We start from the raw sequence: 21228 nt of genomic DNA, 5'->3' as shown, positions 1-21228 counted from the left end.
CCCCTGGTCGAATCCACAACTTGCATCCACTGCCAGGAACAACTGCCGCCGCTGTAGCTTCCTCTCTCTTTAAGGTACTGTGTTCCACCTGGCCTCCCTTTCTTCGGATTGCTAAAGGTGACCCTTAAATCCTTGGCTTTCCAACTGGGTTGGCTCCAGACCTTCTAACTTTACTTCTTGAATCACCCCAACCTCTTTTGAACATTCTGCAAAGACTTTAGTGCATTTTAAACTGTGTGAACTTGGGCACATTTCGCTTTGCTCCATTTAAAATGGGCCTGGCCTATGAACTTTGGCTCTACAGTGTATTCGGCCTTTACTCCCTTGCTTTGAACTTCTAAAAGTGTTGGGATCTGTTTCATTTTTATGCCCTTCCTTTTTCTCTCCCTTTAACTTAACTATTGGAGTGCCATCTAGGTTATGCGTTCACATCTGTTTTAACAAATAGTGGTGTTTTAACTCTGACTTGTCTAATAGTTATCAAGGAAGGTGTTTATACTTTACCTGACTGTGTTTTAACTTGCTTTTGATTTAGAGTGCTAGTGTATTGCCTAAAGTGTGTTTTAAATAAAAAATTATATACTTTTGATACAAAGCTCTGGTCAGTGTTTTCTTGTTCCACTGTGTTTTTGGCCCTATTGTGTATACTCTATATACTGCCTTACTCTTCTTGCTCAGCCACAGCTACCAGGTAAATCTGGGTGGTGCAGACTGCGACCAATTGGGTTTACTGCTTACTCCTGTAGTCTTAATCCTTTTGCAGTGTTCCCCAAGGGAACTGCACAGGATTCTGCCTAACACTGACACATAGGGAAAAGAGACTAGCGGTGAGAGCCCGAAAAAGAAGGCTAAAATCGACCAAGTCTAAGAAAGGACTATTGTAGAAAGGTAGAAATAAAGAGTCTCATGAATCTTTTTTTAAAAAATGCATCTGCCGTGCCTGCTGATGAGGTTGGTATTGATTTGCATCAGCTCGATGAGGAATCAAAAGTGCTTTTGAATATAAATCCATCTGGGCCGATCAATGACTCAAAGGCTCCAAGAAAGCGTAACCAAAAGCCTAAGCATTCTGATGGTGATTTAAATATTCCAATGACTAATCGCGCACATGAAACGCAGGGGGTGTGTCAGAACAAAACTAAAAAAAGCCATTATGAATGTTGGGGTTGAGTTACCTAGAGTGCAAACTGCACTGTCAAAATTCTTCCCTGTCACTAATAATAAAATGCAATTAATAAACCGAACAGCCGTTTGAGCAGTATGGGAATTGGTAAGCCTGTCATAACGAAGAAGAAGGTGATAGAGGGTGAGCCATGGATGTTGGCAATGGTGGGAAAGGATGCACAAGTAGGGGAGCCTGAGAGGGCGGAATTGGAAGTGATTGGAGCAGGAGTTCAGGTACCGGTATGTTCAATTGGTCAAACCCAAGCAATGGGATTGTCCCCCATGGATGAGAGCGATTTGCCATTGTCTGGTGAGATTCTGTCCATGGGCACTTTGGGCAGTAGTGACGAGCAGGCTACTGGGTGTGGTGCAAATGTAATGGGAGAGCGGGGTAAAGATAAATTGGATGCTAACTGTGACCATGTACTACAACATGACACTCCGGCAATAATATGGGAACAAAGGGAGAATTTTGTCCTACTTGGTTTGACTCTCGAGCATCTTCCATAATGAGCAAGAGGCTATGACCTACTTGGAAAAGCCAATTGAGATTGAGGAACCTAAAGTTGAAATAATATCACATGGTCCACTGCCAAAGAATACTGAGGACATCCCGAGACAAATCCGTGCTCTAGCGACAGCCATTAGTGGGATCTCTGGTATGTCAAATAACAAAGAAAGTATAACTCCTATAACCCAACAGCAATCCTTGGCATAATGAATTGCCTTTTGTTGTCTTGTCTTGGAATAGGTGTGGATTACCAAATTTTGTTCGATGGTATGACAAGCGTGACTTGGTTTGTCGACCGGCTGTAATTATGCTACAAGAAACTATGCAAATCGCCCATTTTGATGTAGAGGGCCACCAATGTTATACTCAATTTGCCACAAGGGGTGAAAAGGGACGTCCATTGGGCAGACTAGCTATGCTAATTAACAAGTCCTACAAATGTGCCTTGTTGATGCTTCATAATGATCCAGCGTGTATGGCTGTTGAATTAACCTCATGTGGGAATTTGAGGACTGTTACTCTGTATTTATTGGAATAGAGTAGGTCTCTCTACTGAACAGTTGATGGAAACTTTGGATGTAATTCTGGAAAGTGCATTTGTTTGCAATGCCCATGTTGGTATACTGGTTGGTGGTGATTTCAACTCTGCATGTTATCAGTCACTGTCCAATAGGGAACCTGGGTCTGTACATCCTCAATCCTTAACTGTAAGGGATGGTCATAAATGAGTAGAGTACTTTTTGAGCTGGGACATTCAGTTGGTCCTTCCTAAAATACAGCTCTCTCCCTACAGCTGGACCTGTGGAGGTCTATGTTCTTATATAGATTATTTCTTCTTGTCTACACCTCTTTTTAACGAATGCAAGTCAGTAGAAATTAATGATCTAGGACTGGGAGATCATTTTGCAATTTCTATCGGTTTGCAGTTACCCAATTGGTGCATCAGTGCTACTCCAATTCTTGAAATAATTAGATAGAGTCCCGCCACTTGTTATCAGCTGATGTGTCTAATTAGTTCTGACCCGATATTTTGGATGAAGGGAGAACTTCATCCATCCTCTAGTGCTCAATTGGAAGAACTGATGACAGCTAGGATACAGGAATAGCTTAATAAAATGGCTTTAAACTGAAATGTGTATGTAACCCAAATTTGCACAGGCATGTCTTTAATCTAGCAATTCATCAGTCTAACATTGAAAAAATCTGTAAACTTTGCCTTTTGGGTAATATGCACCTTGATGCCTCGGTTCATTGTTTAGAGAAAAGTGCATCATTTTAGCACATAAAAATAGTATAAAGAGATTGAAGGGGACTGAAAGGTTACAGGACAATCAACGTATGATGCATCATTTGCTGAAACACGACACTTGGCATATTTGGACATTGCTGAGAATACACTAAATAGTGGAATTGATGGGCTGAAGGAACCAGCCATTCTTGCCCCGGTATGGATGGAATATTTTAAGCAGAAATTTAAAATGCCTTTGAAATTTGAGATAAAAAGTCAAAGAGATTATGCAAATTCTTTACTGGAAACATCCCCTTGGACATTTGATGACATAGCATGTGCTATAGTAAAAATAAAAGACTCATGGGCTGTTGGGCCTGATGGAATTCGCCTTGTATATTAAAAACGGATCCTGACTTTTGGGCAATGATTCTTAACCACACATTTGATAACATCTTCTTGAGCAGGCAGATTCCTACCACCTGGTGTTCAGTGATTATTGTTCCTATCTACAAAAAGGGTTTGGCTTGTGACCCTTCCAACTTTAGACCAATTGCCTTGACTGATGCTTCATCTAAAGTTTTTTCTCACCTGACCTTAAAGGATTTACAAGATTACATGAATAAGCATAACACACTGTCAAGATTTCAAATAGGTTTCAGAAAATGCATGGGGTGCACCTTGAATGCAACGATTGTGTCCCTCCTTCAGTGTCAGATAAAGCGTTCACATTCAGGGGCAATTTATATGGCTGCCCTCGACTTGAGCTCTGCCTTTGACACAGTAATTAGGGAAGTTTTGTGGGAGAAGATGCTGCATTTAGGATTTCAACTCCATTTAGTATCGCTTATTGCGCTGCTTCACTCTGCTACCTCCTATAGAGTATGGTTAAATAAGGAGGGAGCTCTAACTGAACCAATCTTGATGGATATTGGGCTCAAACAAGGTTGCACCTTGGCAGCTGTTCTCTTTAATTTACATATTTCGAATGTTGAAAATTGCTGAACTGATGCTATTATTTTTCCAGCAAAAATTGGCCACCTAAAACTAAATTGGCTCGGGTTTGCAGCTGATCCTTTAATCATTGATAAAACTCATTTTGGTCTTCAAACTAAATTAAATCTCTTCGCTGCATTCGTGGAATGGCATAACATAAGAGTGAACCAAGCAAAATCTCGAATTGTTATTTTCTCTGATGGAAAAAAAGAGTTAAAAAGTTTGAATGGTCAATAGCTAGTGTAAGTATTGAATTTGTGCAATCACTTCGGTATTTGGGATATACATTATCCGATCTTTATTCAAAAAATATGTGCAAAGAGTTGCTGACTGATAAATGTAAACCCTTAATGGTTCAAATGAGAATTATAAACAAAAAATATTGTAATTTTTCATTGCTTCCCAGTTTTATTTGCTAGAAATTGACCCTATATGTTTTATATATTTTGGATAAATGCAATGTTGAGATTGAGGACATTTTGGATATTCTGCAAGGAACTATGTGGAAAAATGTTTTAGGCTTATCCCCCCATCAATTCCAAATGACATCATACGCCATGAACTAGGCCTGCTTCCTGTGTCAGTAAAGTGGCATTGGTGCCTTCTCAATAATTATGCTAAGATGCTATCTCTACCAAGCAATTCATTATATGAGGATCTTAAATCTATGATTTTGGCAGGAGCTTTGGATTCGTTGTCTAAATTCACAGTGAAAATGAATACTATTTTGGAACTGATTATGGTATCAAATGATGAACTAGTGCAGGTCTTCCGAGCTGTAAATGGAAGTTTCAAACTTCTATTAGTTTATGAAGTCAGACCGAATTGGCGGATATAAAACATATTATGAATTTGCAAAATTCACAAGAAAATTGGGTGATCGCCCTAGGTATGTATTGCAATTTCCATGTACGTCTGCACGGAATTTATATCTACGTTTCAAATTAAATCAATTCCCAACAAACAAACGCGTACAATACTGGGAAAGGAAAGATGGGCTCAATCAGTCAGGTGGTTGTCTCTTCTGTGAGAATGAAAATGAGGTTAAAACCCTTAAACACTTAGTGATGTTTTGCGAGCATTTTGTGGTCTTGAGGGTTAATACTTTTGAGCACTATTTGCAGGCAGGTTCTGAATTAAGTAGAGATGTCTTATGGAATCGATGTATGTGGGGAAACAGTACTAAGATGGTTATTAAACTGAGAAGATTTTTAGTAATAGTTGATAAACAGTTGCCTGAGAAGTTGAATGGAATTACATTGTAGTTTAAGAATGCAGGCGTACTATGAATATCAGTATGTGAAATGGGTGGTTCATATGTTAAACATATGCCATTTAGTGTTAGTTGTTATTGTGTATATTTATATGGTTGCAGTGTGTTAAGAAGTGTTATTCTTTATTTTGTTTAACTGTCTTTATTATTAATTTTTGTTGTTATGTAAGTCAATTACTGTGAAGTGAATTTATATTTTCTTTTCCTGAAGGTATTTATGTATACAGAATTTTATCTGAGGATGATGAATTGTTGGTACTAGTTTTAGATGTGTTTTATGGAAATTATATATCAATCATTGTAAAGGTTTATTTTAACCAAACATAATAAATTAAAAAAACAGCAAAATGCTAATTGTTGACGAATTTTCTATTTCAGTGTAAATTGAATCGTGTTATAAAGAATCCATGGAGTGACCTCTGTTTGTCTTGTGTTGCTTGTAGATTTGATGTAATCTATTATCGAATTGCGCAAAGTGCCATCTTCGCGACAGAGGAAATCAACAAAAAAGAACATTTGCTGCCTAACACCACCCTGGGATTCTCAATATATGGCTCCTGTGACTCAGTGTCAACTTCTCTTCTGAGCGCCATGCACCTCCTGACTGGTAAAGATCAACCCATTCCCAATTTTGGGTGTAAACGCCGTCCTGCATTATCAGCTTTCATCGCTGAGGATCGATCTGCACTGTCAATACCAATAGCCAGGTTATTGGGAATTTACAAAGTGCCTCAGGTGAGAATCACTAATATGATTTCCCTCATTTAAACAACTGTGAAGATTTCACTTGTTGCAAAGACTTATTAGTTTGAGAATTACATTGAAATGTAGGGCAAACTTTCAGTGTGATTTGCAAGTGCCCTTACAGTTTGGTGTAACCAGCAGTTCTTTTCAATAATATCTTGATTGTTTTTTATAAATGTTACACCTCACATGTACAAAGAAAAGTGGAAAAAATGATAATGAACTTTTTAAAGACTGATCATATTATTTTTCATGTCAATGTCTTCCTTGAAAAAGCTTTTAATGTCGGTCTATTCTTGTTTCTGTAGGACTATCTGTAGATATGTTTATTTGACTCGTTCACTACTTGTGTTCATAAATTTGACCTCAACATCCTGCACACCCCAAGTGCTTATTCTGCCACTGAAATATGTATCTGTCTCCCACTACTGTGCTACTGGTTTCCCTCAAACATCCTGCTTCCTTACAGCTTTCTGCACTTCATGCTCTGCCTTAAGGTTTTACAACTGTCCACTACAGGGCCTCATCACTGGTTGGCCGAAGCCGTAAAATGCAGTGGTAACGCTATTAATTCTGCATTACCGCTCTGCCCCAATCCTGAGTTTGGGCGTAAAGTTGCAGATATACCTCCAGCTTTGAGCTGGAGGGAAATCTTGCCACTTTCCAACCATTTGCGGTGCTATTACCGCAGCGCTATTAGCGCAGCGCTAATAGCAACCCAAAATACCCCATAGAGTCCTATGGATTCTTAAAGAAATGGGGACTTGAAGCCTTATCGCAACTTACGATCCGGCTCTAATAGCACCGGTCTGAGTTGCGGTAATGCTATTTGCGAAGTGCAGTATCCCAGCGGATTTAACGCCAGGACACCTCCCAACTTGTGATGAGGCCCATATGATTCAACACCAGCCTGGCCCTTGTGTCTATGCATGTCTATGTGAGATGCAAATTAACAGTTTTCTTTTAATAGTACTTAGAAATGTGTACTTACACTGGTCCGTAAATAAAGTAGGTTAGTGTGAGATGTTGCATGCTTTTGGACACTGTCAGTCGTCTAAGCTTCATATCCAAAAGCACGCTGAAGTGTTTTCATTTATAAAAGATGTTAAAAAATCAAGTGGCCAAGCTATCCTCTTGACGTACTGAAGCCTATGAATGTAGGGAAAATTGTATTCAAAAGAGTATGTTTCTCAGAAAAAGACATAAAAGTGCAACCCTTTGTCCTTCATCAGCAAATTGTTAGAGAGGCACATTTCGTGTATTTCTTTGGAAAGGCCAATTTACCATCACCATGAAGACTAGACCATGTTCCGACAGAGATCACTATCCCGTATGATAGCGTCATTCCACCAATTGTGTGTGCTTGGGAAAAAACATAATGCATTCTTAAATAGGATTTATGTGATGACAAATGAAAGAGATAATGGGGCTCATTACACGGTAGGCGGTAACCATGGCGCTATTAACCGCCATGGTTGCCGCCGGTATTTTACTGTGTCCGCCTTGGTGGATGGCGGAATTACCGCCCTACTCTATGGTGAGTGGGGGCGGCAATTCCCCATTCACCAAGGCACTTCCCCATTCCCATGTTTGCCCCCATAGTACTCAATGGGAATGGGGAAGGCGCTAATTACGGTACCGCAAATTGCGGTACCGTAATTAGCACCAAGGTCCCTTTGCGGCACCCTACTTTAACGGCTGGTAAAACCAGCCGTTAAGGTCGGGTCCCACAAAGGGAACTCGTAGTAAGGCGGTAAGGGTTTACCGGTACCGGTAAACCCTTACCGCCTAATGTGTAATGAGGCCCATTATCCTCTGTCACAATTTGTGTCCCTCAATATCGCAATTGAAGTTGGCCCACCAATGGCTCATAAAACCCCCTTGATCTGATCTCGCAATTGTGATCTATTGCACTGTCCATCGGCAGAGTCTATCCAACAAATGAACTCCGTCCGGTTGAACTCTCTCCTATTCCCAACCTTTCCCACAAAAAAAAAAAACCTGGAAGATCCTGCAAACTCTCCTTAACAATTTCCCAGTTTTTGACCAAATTGACCACTTTTACTTCACAAATGTGTCTTGGTCTCTCTTAGTAGCCTTGAAATGGGGGAGATGGGTTGGTCAAGACAAGATCCCACCAGTCTGGCCACCACTTATAAGAATCTCAGATCGATGAGTTTATCTATGAGAGAAAAAAACATGTGGCAATCCTGAAAATGCTCTTCCTGCGGGTATATATACACCTTAAGCTTTCCTTATGCGAGGCCTAGCTTATGGAAGACAGCAGGCCCATTTCCATTCACCAACCCTACCATCAATGATGCAGGGGTGTGCATTTAGCAGACAGGGAAGAACCTTAACTTTGAAATGTTTTATCAATAACAAAACAAGTATTGTGCATCATAGTTTTAAGACGGTAATAATATTTTCTTTATAGGATTTTTAAAGAAAAATCACTTCTCTGGTGGAGATCACAATATGTGTATTGGTAACAGAACACAGGCTGTGCTTTCTTTCTTTCTTGTTTACTTCCTTAGGTGTATAGAGCTACTACATTTTGCTACAATCCATGTTGAATTCCAAGATGACTGACGACTTTGTTTGAACACCAAGGCCACTTGCATTGCCTTCATTGTGCCTCCTGCACTTCCCATTGGCCAGCTGGGCACTGAAACCCACCAATCCCGGGACCAGCAGGCTTTAGCCAGACCCCTGCTCAAAGGCCCACTTCTAAGGCCCCTGTCTGCTACTACAACGCTATTTGATTGGGTTCTTCCTTCATCCTAGCACCTTAACTGCAATGATGCTGCCCCCTCACTCCTTTAATGAAATCTGGACTACCTCCTGAACTATGGGTTAGTTCCCTCCTTCTACCTTTGACTATCACTGTTCTTTCTGCTTATTTCTCCCATGTTGTCATTCTGATTCACAGTACTTCTTAAAACCCTTTGCTAACATCTGAATCCCTAATTGGAAAGTCACGGGCAGCCAGCCAATCACGCCATAGTGCATTTGGGTCTCCTAGGAGACTAAGCTTAGGGAGTTTCGGGCACCTCCCTCACTTCCTGCCCACCCAGACACACAGACGCCAGAGGCGGTCTTCAGTCCTGAAGCCCACCAAAGGCACACGAACAAAGGGACCAAACATGGTTTGGCGCGCAGAGACAAACTCTAGAAGGACCTTTCCAAAAAGAAACTGCGAAAAAAGAAGACCGGGACCTGTTTAAACAAAGGGGCTTAAGGCGCTATCTTGAATGTGATTTTTAGCTACCGGTGTTCGGAGTCAGGAAAAATCATGGTAGTTCGTAGTAAAACCACTGCCACTAGCCTTTTCAATAGGAAAGGATAGCATTTGACTGCTACATGAGTATTTAGACTCAGGGGATACTATGTAACCCCTCCAGCACTCCATTGTAAGATGGTGTGTGCTGGGTCTAGGAATTTGGAAAGACTAGTAAAGTCAATTTCACTTGACATTCTCTGGGAAACAGTAGTTAATTAGTACGTTTATGAGAATTCTCCCTAACAAGCACACCTCATGCACACATCACTGTTCAACATTATATGTTCTCAAATGAGGTGCAAGCAGTCTTATAGAGGGCACTGTTAAGTTCAAAACATTATTCATGTTCTTTTAGAAACCGATTGAAATGAAAGATTAAAAAATACAAGTGAAAAGCGGGGTGTCCTTTGCATTGCCTCGCAGAGAGTCTACAGATGTATTTTGCGGGGGTGCTGCGGAGCAGCCAAACAAGATGGCTGCTCAGATTTGGAGCTCTGCTCGTAGGCACTGAAATCCTCTTTTTTTGCAGCCAAAGTGATCGCCAATTCGGATTATTCACAGTAACTGGTGTAAGTAATTGAGGCACAATCTGGGGCAACGCCCTGCATCCTCCGGCGCTGCTGAGAAACAAAGATCGACAACAGCAGGCCACTCTATCCGCCTGTGACCTGGATGGGGGGAGCCACTGCACTAGCAGCTATGCCGTAACATAAGTTGGTCGGATTGCGTGAAGTGACGGCTTTCCCTCAGAGAAGGTGGAGGGGACCGGGCAGGCTACATGCTGACAATGGCGCTGATGAGGAAAGCTGTGGCGCCAATGAGACCGTAACTCACGCCGGAGGGTGCTGCCTCCCCTGCTGGGATGCTCCGCAGTGCTGCTGATGGTGGCTGGAGCAGCGCCAGTCGGGGGTTTGGACTGGGGCCTCCAGCTCTGGGGCGTAAGACCCCACCCCACTACAATTCGCCTGGAAATCCCTATAGGGCGGGAGTGAAGAGAGGACATAGCGGCCACCATTTTGGAGACACCAGCTGAATGTACGCTGTGGTGTCATGGAGCCGTACCGATTTTATCATTCTGGCTGGGAATCATTGCCATGTGCTTACTACAGGGGACTCATATAGTAATACCCTGGCACAGCTAGCCTTTGCATACTTGACAAAGGTGAAGATAGTGATCGTTCAGAAAGCCGGTGAGAGGAGCCCTGTGAAGCAGGGTGGAGAGCACTGGTGCAATTGCCTGGATGGCTGTGAGCCTCAGAGGCGCTTCAGATGCCACTGGCGGCGGAGGAGCTTAATGAGGCAATAATGGGGGCTACCTAATGAAAAAGCGATGGGTACAGATGTATAAGTGGTCGAATTCTTTAAGGCGTATTGAGATATTGTGACCCTGTATCTGCCTTCAGATGTGGGGAGAGGTGCTGGGCAAAGGTTGCCTTCTGTAGTCTATGTGGAAGGCCATGATAATACTACTGTTAGAGCCAGGCAAGGCCCCGGATGACTGTGCCTTACACCGACCAAACTCTCTTAAATAAATGTTGATGCCAAAATATTTGCAAATTCGATCCACCTGGATTCATAGGAGGGAGGGCCACTGTTTTAAATTTGAGAAGACTATATTTTTTTCGATTTGTTGTGTTTGTGCCTTTTTTCCCCTCTGCGTGTGTTCCCCCTGCCCCCTCTCCTTTCCTGTGGTCTCCGTCATTGTTCCCTCCCTCCCTCCCGCCTCCCAGCCCTCCCACTCCACCCTGATTAGCTGCTTCGACTCTTTGGCTAAGCAAGGTAGCCTAGCAGTTCACCATGCTCACCATTTCCATGCTGGGCTGAGCGGGTGACTGCAGGCGGGTGCAACAGTATTTGAGACCCTCCGTGGGCCTTGTTTTTTTCAATTTGTTGTGTGTGTGCCTTTTTTCCCCTCTGCGTGTGCTCCCCCAGCCCCCTCTTCCCTTCTGTGGTCTCCGTCGTTGTGCCCTCCCTCCCTCCCACCTCCCACCTCCCAGCCCTCCTACTCCAATCTGATTGGCACGCCCTCCCCCCCTCATTACAGATGCTACCAGGGCAGCCCCTGCCCGGCTGTCCCATGGCTAAGGGCCCCTAAGGCAAAGGGTGGCTCCCACTGTTGCAGCTCCTGTTGTGTCTGCAGGTGTTCGCAGGGGACGCCAGTTGCCAGTCAGTCTTCCAGGATAGTGCCACAGGCTCCCCAGCCTACCAACCCTTCCACCTTCAGACTCTAAAAACTCGGGTGTGTTTTCCCAGTGTTGTTATGATTTGCACTGTATCAGTATTTAAAGAAAAAAATTGCATTGTGAAAACTAGGCCTTTTCTCCCTCCATTTAGGATTCTCAAACTTAGGTGTGTTTTTCCCTGTGTTGTTATAATATGCACTATATCAGTATTTAAAGGGGAAAAAAAATGCACTTTGAAAACTAGGCCTTTTCTCCCTCCATTCAGGATTCTCAAACTTGGGTGTGTCTTCTCTCCTTTCGTAAAGTGTGCATTTTGTTAGCTGTTTAATCCTGAGTGTCGTCGTCTTGTCCTATTGCCCAACTTGCTTGACTCACGCTGTCTTGTCTGCCTATTCTAGTCTCCTTCTCTAGTGTCTCTCCTCTGCCTTCCTCCTCTCCCACCTACTCTATGGTGCTCTCTGTCTCGCCTATCTTTTCTAACTGCTTCTCTATTGACTATCCTGCTCTCCTCACTAAATCTGGTAGGAAGAAGTTTAAAAAGGACATCCTGGTCTCCAACCAGGCCTCTCTATCACTGACACCTACACCAGTGCCTCCTCCAAGGAAACTCTCACCGACATCCTCTTTGTCGTTCCTTCGCCAGACCTATGGACCCTTTCTCCTCTTCTCCCATTAATGGTGGCACCCACTGGGATGCCCTCCTGACCTCCTCCCATTCCTCTAAGGTCATCATTAACGTTTACTCTAATGGGACCGTCTTGGTCCAAAGCCCTCAGTGCTTAAAATGGCAGAAGAATTTGTGAGGTTCTTAGGAGTACATCTAATAAAAACAAATTGGAATTATTCTGCGTAACGGAAGTAATTTTGGAGCCAGCGGAAACAAATGAGTTAACAATCCTGGGTGCCTCATTGAAATACTTGGGAATAGCAGTACATAAATCACAGTCAGAAACAGTGGCGTTGAATTATACTTCATGCATTACACAGTTGAAAACTAAGTTGGCTCACTAGGGGAAAATCCCAATGTCACTGATGGGTCGGCTTTCACTGATCAAAATGGTAATGCTCCGGAAATTACTATACCTGTTCAATAATATACCAGTATGGCCAGTAGAGTAGATGTTTCAAGAGCAACAGTCGATATGCACCTGATTTATCTGGGGCAATCGGGCGATTTGCATGGGATGGATACCCATGACTCGACCGTGGGAAGAAGGCGGGTTAAGAGCGACACATTTTGAACTTTGCTATCTAGTCGCACATGGGTTGCATGTGGCACATTGGGAAGAGTCGGATGACCCGCCACCGCATGTTGGCATAGAGAACAGTGCGGCAGGTGAAGTGCCCCTATGGGCCATATTATACAGGGCTGAGTACAGGCCAAGGGGTCCATTAGATCCAGTAAAGCTACAAGGAAAGTCTGGGCAAGGCTCAGCAAGATGTTGGGTATTGCGATCCCGTATGATAGACAGGCCCCTCTTTGGGGGGGTAGAGGCCTGGCGCCTACGCTAGATCCCTCGGTTGAAAGAAGCTGGAGGCCAACCGGCGTGGCCGCAATGGGATGCATGTATGAGAATGGGAAATGTATTGCCTGGGAAGCTCTCAAGGAATATGCAGGTGATACTCCATTGCATATCATGTACTATTGGAGAATGAGGGCAGCCGTCAAAGCCAAGAGAGTATGTTCAGATGCAAAGCTAAAAGCATCTCAGTATTGTACAATCGCCTGTCAAGTGAGATTGTCTACAAAGGCCCAGATAATAAAGGAAAGTCAGAGCATGACTTTGGTACAGTACTTTCTGCAAAGAAGTGGTTACGCATTTGCAATAACTAAATAAATCTCATATAACTAACTTTCGCTTGATTCAGTTTCTGATAATAAACATTCTGCATTATTCCCTTGCTAAGATCAGCCTACTTGGTAAAGACTGTACGGGCAGGCGCCCTAGATGTGCCGGAGAAGAGGCTGGCTTGTTACACATGTTTCACAGTTGCCCCAAAGTATCAGAATATTGGAAGGGAGTGTGCGCAATACTGTGTGAACTGATTGGGCAACAGGTGCAGTTATGCCCGCAGGATTGTGGTCTGGGTTTTACTGGGATTGTTGCTCGCTAGAAGAGGGATATTGATGAGGTGGACCATGCCTCGGTCAGTGATAGTGGATAGATGGTTGAAGGATGTAACTTGGGCCAACGACATGGAAGAGATCTATGGTACCCTAGCTCATGCTAGGAGAAGCCCCAAAGACATTTGGCAGGACTTTTGCCAATACCTCAGTGAACGTGGTGGTGGAGACATAGAAATAACTGATGACAATGTGATAAATACACCACTGTCAAGTGTATACTCAAGAATACATTGGGGTAGTTTGTAATGTTTGCACAATGTGATTTCATTATACGATTGGGTTTGTACTGTCAGCAAGATAATTTAAATAATATTTGTTTTAAAAGATGGAATTTGCAATCTTTATTTAAAAGGCAGGACCACATAGTGATTTCAAAACAGCTAATTGGGTTACTGCCTGATATACGATGTGACCACTACAAAATATGTTCTCAAGGTTTGAATGGTGCAATATCTAATGGCGCTTCAATATGCCCGGATCATGATTAGGGTGTAGGCTTCCATAGAATGTGACAAAATACATTAACAATGTTTTAATGGTGCAATGTGCACTGTTATCTCAGTGTACCTCATGCTAGGTGGTGAGTACCAACCATTTCAACTTAGATACCCAAGATTGCTGTTTTCAATGCTATATCCTCATTCATTGGGAGTTCTGATTAATGGTGCCCAAACGCTGTTGTTGAGAGTTTGTTGATGTGATTACCTTGCTAATTCTGGGCTCAAAGTCAGCCATAGTGTGTCATAAGTTATACGCCTGTCTTTTAGGAAAAGCATATTCAATTACTTGAGATCCCACATTCTCCTTTGCATGGTATTCGAGAGGTCACCTTTCAGTACCATCATTGACAGATCCAGCAGTGTGTGGCCATCCTGTATGAAGTGGTAATTGCCCGGGCTATCTGTTTTATGGTTCAATATGGTTTATCATATCTATGTAGATTCATCCTTTAACACAGCTCCTGGAAAGCCTGACCTACATACTTTCCTTGCTGGCATTTCTTTCATTGGATGAGGTATACAAAGTTCGTCAATCTGTAGTAGTAGTTCCCTTATATCTGCACTGCTTGATTCTATGGGGTTGTTATAGCAGATTTGTCATAGATGTTTCGGCAAGTTTTACGTCCCCTAACATTACCTGGGTATGTGTCAGGTCTTACGTGTTCCTGATCTAGTGGAAATACATTTTTGTCCTGAGACCATGCTAGGCTCCGTGGTTGCTTGTTGGTACTAAGGGAGTTTCTCATAAAATGTATCTCAGCTCATTATTCCTAATAAGTATTGGTTGCAGGGCCTTAAACAGTGTACTCTGTTGTATTAGTGCTGGATGATAGGTGACCACCAAGAGTATTTATTCTATATTTCTGCTGTCGCTATATTATAGAGGGGTGTTTTCATGCATGACCAAATTCCCTGTCAATTTGTATGTCTGCGTGACAAGAAGGATGCATGGAGTGTGACACATTGATGGTCCCTTGTCTTCATGTTGGAACATATGCGCTGGTACCGGATGGCCTGGCTGGAGACAACAGCCAGTCTTGTGTGTGGTTTGTGTGGTCTCCCTGTGCAGGTATGGTTCCTGTCTGTGGGTTTTGTTAGGTAGCCATTCCTTCCGATAGAGATATTGGTGTCCAGGTAGTGAGGTCACTGGGAAATGAGTCAAAGGATGTGTGACATCATTTCCACTACTCATGGCGTTTTTTGGATGATAACAGCCATGGGGCCATGTAGTCTTTTGATTTTAGATCCCCATGCGATCTGCTCCAAACATATTATATGCAGTAGTTTGAGCAGCTGCTGGTCACCACCAGCAACAAGCTAAAATGTCACTAATGACATCCTTCCACCAAAATCACTGCAGTAGTGGAAGTGCTATCATATGCCCTTTAAAGCCCCTGAGACACCTTTGACCACACACCAATGCCACAACCTTCGGCCCTGATGACAACACAAGAAGTGGGTAAAACAATCTTACAGTAAGTAGAGAAATAATATATAACTTTAAAATACCCAGAAGCAAGGATAAAGAGGAGAGATGCGCAAAAGTGCCCATATCTCCCTTCTTGTAGGTGGCAAGGAATCAGGAGAGGGCTCATATGAGAGCGGAAAGTTGACTGTCATTAATGAGACCCCATGGGGACCTCTAAATGACGTCATGGATGTAATGCACATATAAAAACAGAAAAAGGACCTGCTCTCCTGTGTAGAGGACATCAACTCCTGTGGGTGCAAAAAAGCCTTGCTATGCATGTACACAAGACTGATGTTTTGTAATTGTACTGTGTTATATACATAGCAGGAAATCCCCAATGTTAAAGAGAACAGGCCGCACTCAAATAACGCTAGAACAGGGGTGTAGGAGACACATAAAATCTGGGGGGAGAGGGGACACCTTGGGGACTTTACTTACTTTATTTATTGTGTTTTAGTCAAAGAACTCGACTTTTCACAACATTAAAATAAAAATAGCAGTACGTATTAAATTACAAATATCGTCACTGTATAAAACAAGAGAAAAGAAGAAAAGAAAACAGAATACAATGAAAGGATGCAGCAGCAAAGAACATGTCTTTAAATGTTGCATTTCTGTATTTGTCATCTGACTATGAGCTCATGCTAATGGTAAGAGAGAGGAAATAACAATTACTTCCAGTGGGCCACAGGTAGGACGCCAGCTCGTTGAGAGGCAGATCACCTGTAAGTGGATTCCTGCCAAATAAAGGATTTGCTGCCTTTTCTACCAACGACAAGTTGCTACTTTTTAGGGTGGGGCAAGGAGATGTGTGTGTCTCTTGGAATGGAAGGATGGCCGTTTCAAAGAAAGAGGAAATCTTGCTTATACCTCTGAGTAAGCCCTGTTTTTGGACAGAGGGTACAGGTGTGTGATGTTGCTGCTTTGACTGTCCTCTGGGGGGTAGGGAGTACAGCAAACAAGGAGGATGAGCAATCGCAAGCCCACCCCCTAGGTCCGCGGCCGGATGCATCAGACCCGGGGGATGCTTAGTAAGTGGGGTGTATGTGGACCCAGGGGGGTGGCCAGAGGGGCAATCCGCTATGTGGACTGCCCCTCTAGCACTCCTGTGGGGGCCGGGCCAGCCTCTCACGATGAGTCTGGTCCCTCTTATTCCATCTCATGCTGGCTTTAGAGCCTATCTTTTCTTTGCCTTTGTTATTCTGAGTGCAGAGCTGGACTATGTTCCTTTCTCGTTTAACATTTGCTGCAAAGCCTGATCCATTTGATTCTCTCATATGTTACTAGGACGGCAGAGCATGGGTCCTCTGCCCTTTTACACTATTCAAAGAGCCCCTCTGGCCTTTCTTTGCAGCTCCCCTGTCTCACTGCTTGCTTGCTTAATACATACCTCCTTGCTTGAACACTCAACATATTCTCCCTAACACAGCAATGGCAGCTGCAATCTGTCTTAACTGCTATTTGTTTTGTGTCTTGAATTGGCCTCTTATTTCCGCTTTACTGTCTGCCGGGGAAAGGCATTTGCCAGTCACTGCCATAATGGTTCTACCTGGCCATAAGAGGGCAACAGCTAGCCAATATTGGAAGAACATGGGCATATTATGCCAGAGGCTAGCAACTGCCTTCCTTATGCCTACACGAGAGACCCAAATCTTGCCTTTGTTTCTAACAGTGATTCAGTGGATGAAGAAAGGCAAGAACACACATATTGCTTATAAATGAAGGGGATGATGTCACACTTGGTTAAGACATTTTGATCACGCCAGGAGCTCATTTCCAGCTGCAATTAAGCAATTACCTTTCAGACTTCTGGCTTTAAATAATGTTAGTATCACCTGGAAAGCACAGAGGTTGCTCAGCAGGGTTCCCGGAGCACGAGGGGTACCCTACTCGTGGGGATGGATGATTGGAGGGTATTCTTGCCCTGGTTTGGAGCCTGGCCCTTACAGCCATGATGGGGTGGAGGGGCCTATTACTTTTGGTTGTACGTACCCTTTGAGGGTGGGCAGGCATTGCCTCCTGCTTTAACTCACTAACAGCTCTGCTTTGCAACTTTATCACACATACCTGTCAGATGGCATGTAACTCAATGCTACTAATGTTATCAGCCTCGGAAGTCTGGAATCCTTTGCCACATCAACTAGGGTACAAGGCTTGCCACCTGAGACTTACCCATGTCTGAGTCGGCATCTGTCACCGTGTGGGGAAGACACACACAGAAAGAGTAGGGCACGGTGCCCTTGTGGGTTTTTCACACTTCTTCCTCGAGGTGGCCACAATTCACTCCGCAGAGAAAGTGGCACATTCTGGGCAACATTCTCCCACTTTGACAATGTCTCCCAAAGAGCAAAAGTGGCCATTTGAAATACCTCTGTCAAATTATTATTGAGCAATCCACACTGATGGGTTTAAGCACCAGTTTAATGTGGGATGGCAATTATGGGCATTTGCCAACACACTCAAGAAGCACAGGACACCCTCTTACCAGCGACATGCCATGCTCACTCATTCTGATCACAAATTGCCATTTATCTGGGGTCAGGTTAAATGTATTTATTTATTTATTACATGTATAGCATCACGCAAAACCCACAAGCATCAAGGCGCAAAGTAAATGCATGGAGTGGACCACTTCCATTGGTGCAAGTGTTTACTTTTCCACCACAAAATTTAAGTTTTTAGTGTAAAAGGCAGGTGAAATCACATTGCTTTTCCACTGTGGAAGAGTGTGAATACCTAGCAAAATTAGCGATTATTGGCGGAATTGACAATGGCTTCCTCTGGACTCCGCCCGCTTTTACCAGGTTTAATTTTCAAGGAGATCCCAGAGGAATCCCTTTCCTTATTTCCAGCATGAGAATCCATGCTGGCAGTAAGGCTGCATTTGTCTGGTGGAACGAGAAATACAGGGGGTCCTGGTGTGTCCATCCAGAAAATGCACGAAAATCCAGCCAATTAGAAAAAGCAATAGTAAGTATTTTCCACCACTTTTTCTGAACCAATTGACCTGGAAAATGCTGTGTTGCATTGGAAGCTGAATGCATTCACACTGCATATTATCCCACCAGAAGATTAAGGCAGGTGCTGAACAAAGGTGTTACATATTCCTGTGTACAATCTTCATTTGGAACATTAACTCACTGAGCTACCTTACAAATTATATCTCTTCTGGGGCTTTACCGTCTTAACCCCTTAACTGCCATGGTTATTTCTGCCAAGGCCTTTTTTGGTGATTTCGGTATGTCGCCATTCAATCACTTGTAACTTTTTTGTTACTTAAGATATCTTGGCCAAATTTGGCCCCTTTTTCCCCAAATGTAGGCGGTCGTAACATTTTGGACTTTGCTAGGGATTGTGGGTAATAAATTCTGGGGCGATTCACGCAAGTCAGACCTCTATGGATTCCCACAGGTGTCCTCTTTTTTTGGAAATGCATGGGGTTCCCTGTTTTCCTTGGTGGCTTTGACACCCCAGGCCCAAATCTGTATGTTGTCCACATGAGCAAAATCTGCTCTGCCGAAAGGCTTGGGGTTACCAGTGAGTTAGCCTTTTCCCTTTGCGCCCAGGTAGGTAAACCCACACATGTGAGGTACCGTTTTTGTTGGGACACCTGTGGGAATGCAGGATGGTAGGACATGTGTTGTTGGTGGCGTGTTTCGGTGGGTGTCCAGAGTGAAATGTCTGAACATTTTTTTCCACCAAATTTCAGGGACATTTCCCTCTCCCCACCTCATTTGTGTGGGTGCACCTACCTGGGCGCAAAGGGAAAAGGCTAACCCACTGATAACCCCAATTTAGCAATCTGCCCCCAGGGAGGGCTACATGAGATGCCCCCATCCATTTGGGATGGGGGGAGAGGGCAACCCCCTTTCCACTAATAACATACATGGTGGTTCAGTGGCCCCCCCACACCCACCCAAAACAAGTTATAATTTTTGTTATTTTTGTTTTGCCCCTTTCCTAGGGGCAGATGGGCACATGTGTGTTGCCATATGCCCCCGGGGGGGCAAAACTTACTTCCCCAGGCTTGGGGGCCAGATCTGCCAATATTTGCAGTGGCCTCTCCCCCGCCCCAAATGGATGGGGGGTATCTCATGTACCCCTTCCTAGGGGCAGAAATCTGCCCCCAGGGAGGGCTACATAGGTGCCCCCATCCACTTATGGTTGGGAGAGAGGGCCACCCCCTTGCAAAAATCCCCGGTGGCTAGTGGCCCCACCCGCACCCACCCCCACCCAAAACTACATTTCAAAAATATAGATTTATTTTTGTTTGCCCCCTTCCCTGGGGGCAGATGATCACCCATCTGCCCCCAAGGTATTGCCCCCATGCTTTGGGGGTAGGGGGAAGCCCTCCCCCTACTTCAAAAACAGATCCCTGTATGACACACCAAACATATTTTGGGGGGGATAAATGACATTACATTCCCCCACTTACAATTGTGGGGGGTATTTGTCCCCCCTGTCCCCCATGTCCTACGCCCATGCGCTAGAATATTAGTTAATTGTATATGTAGCGACAGGGTTCTTAGTACGATAAAACCTAAAGATGAAGAAACAGCACTCCTGCCCAGGCATGTATTTGTATCACCGCTATAGCAGCCAAACACTACTTACAGCGACTTGCTGCCGTTCCTACTGAACATGCATCAGACAGAGGGGATTCCAGACATTCTATTGGTGAGACACTTTGGGAGGTTTGGTAAAATTAAAACCAGCGCTTCAAGTAAGTCTTTGAGGGAGTTTTTCAAGCTCATTAAAAAGCCAGAACACTTCTGCAATATAGGTGCCAGGAAGGCAAATGCTTCCATAAATTGCACCGTGTTTAAAATATAGTTTTTCATTGTAGAGTCTCAGCACTATTTTAAAAAAGTGGGCCTAGTGTGTCAGAGTGTTGTTTTTACTGTTTATCGAACCGTGAGGCAGTGAATATAACCTGCGTCCCAGGCACAGCCGACAGCAGAGTGTGGCAGAGTGTCTTGTCACGCTGAGGAGACGGTAGTCTGTTTTGACTGTTTATTGGACCGTGAGGCAGAGTATATAACCTGCATCCCAGGTGGAGCCGACGGCAGAGTGTTTTGATATTGATATTGATAGTTTATTTGTATAGCGCCTATACACACCTGTGTTTCAAAGCGCTTCAAGGCAAGGTAGAGAGCAAGGGAAAATATCATTACATTCTTACAAGGCCTTGACACATTAAGAATGTGAAATTAACTTTCGTGCTAGGCCCGACAACATTTCAGATAGTGAAAGAGCTTTGAAAAATATAAGGAGGGGAGGGAGAGTGAGGTAGGAAATGAGACAGATCAGTGACTATCATACTAGGCCTGATAACATTTCTGGTAGTGCAGAGAAATGACAAAAGGCGAGGAGGGGTGGGGGGAAGGGAGAGGAACAAAACAAGAAACTATCGTACTAGGCCTGACGACATGTCTGGTAGCACGGGAGATTGACAAAAGGTGAGGCAGGGGGCAGTGGGAGGGAGAGGAACAAACAACAAACAAGAGACTACCGTACTAGGCCTGATGACATTTCTGGTAGTGCTGGTGATTGACAAAAGATGAGGGAGGGCGGGGGGGGAGGAGAGGAACAAAACAAGCAACTATCATACTAGGTCTGATGACATTTCTGGTAGTACTGTATATTGACAAAAGGTGAGGGAGAAGGGGGGCGGGGAGGGAGAGGAGCAATCAAGCGACTATTGTACTAGGTCTGACGATATTTCTGATAGAGTAAGTGCATAGAAT

General features: G+C 43.8%; 1 protein-coding gene across 1 annotated transcript in view; it reads left to right on the top strand.

Moving 5' to 3' along the window:
* Positions 1-1687: 1687 nt before the first annotated feature.
* The window catches only part of LOC138554523 (extracellular calcium-sensing receptor-like), a 195849-nt gene continuing 176308 nt past the window's right edge, over positions 1688-21228 (top strand). Inside the window, exons 1-3 of the mRNA XM_069642594.1 lie at positions 1688-1823; positions 1916-1976; positions 5616-5907. Coding sequence (XP_069498695.1) covers positions 1688-1823; positions 1916-1976; positions 5616-5907 — 489 coding nt within the window. The remainder of the gene's footprint in view (positions 1824-1915; positions 1977-5615; positions 5908-21228) is intronic.

The sequence above is a fragment of the Ambystoma mexicanum genome, chromosome 1q (genome assembly GCF_040938575.1).
Source record: "Ambystoma mexicanum isolate Mex_15411 chromosome 1q, UKY_AmexF1_1, whole genome shotgun sequence".
Lineage (NCBI taxonomy): Eukaryota > Metazoa > Chordata > Amphibia > Caudata > Ambystomatidae > Ambystoma > Ambystoma mexicanum.
Note: the sequence above shows the minus strand (reverse complement) of the source record. Positions and strands in the feature narration are given on the sequence as shown.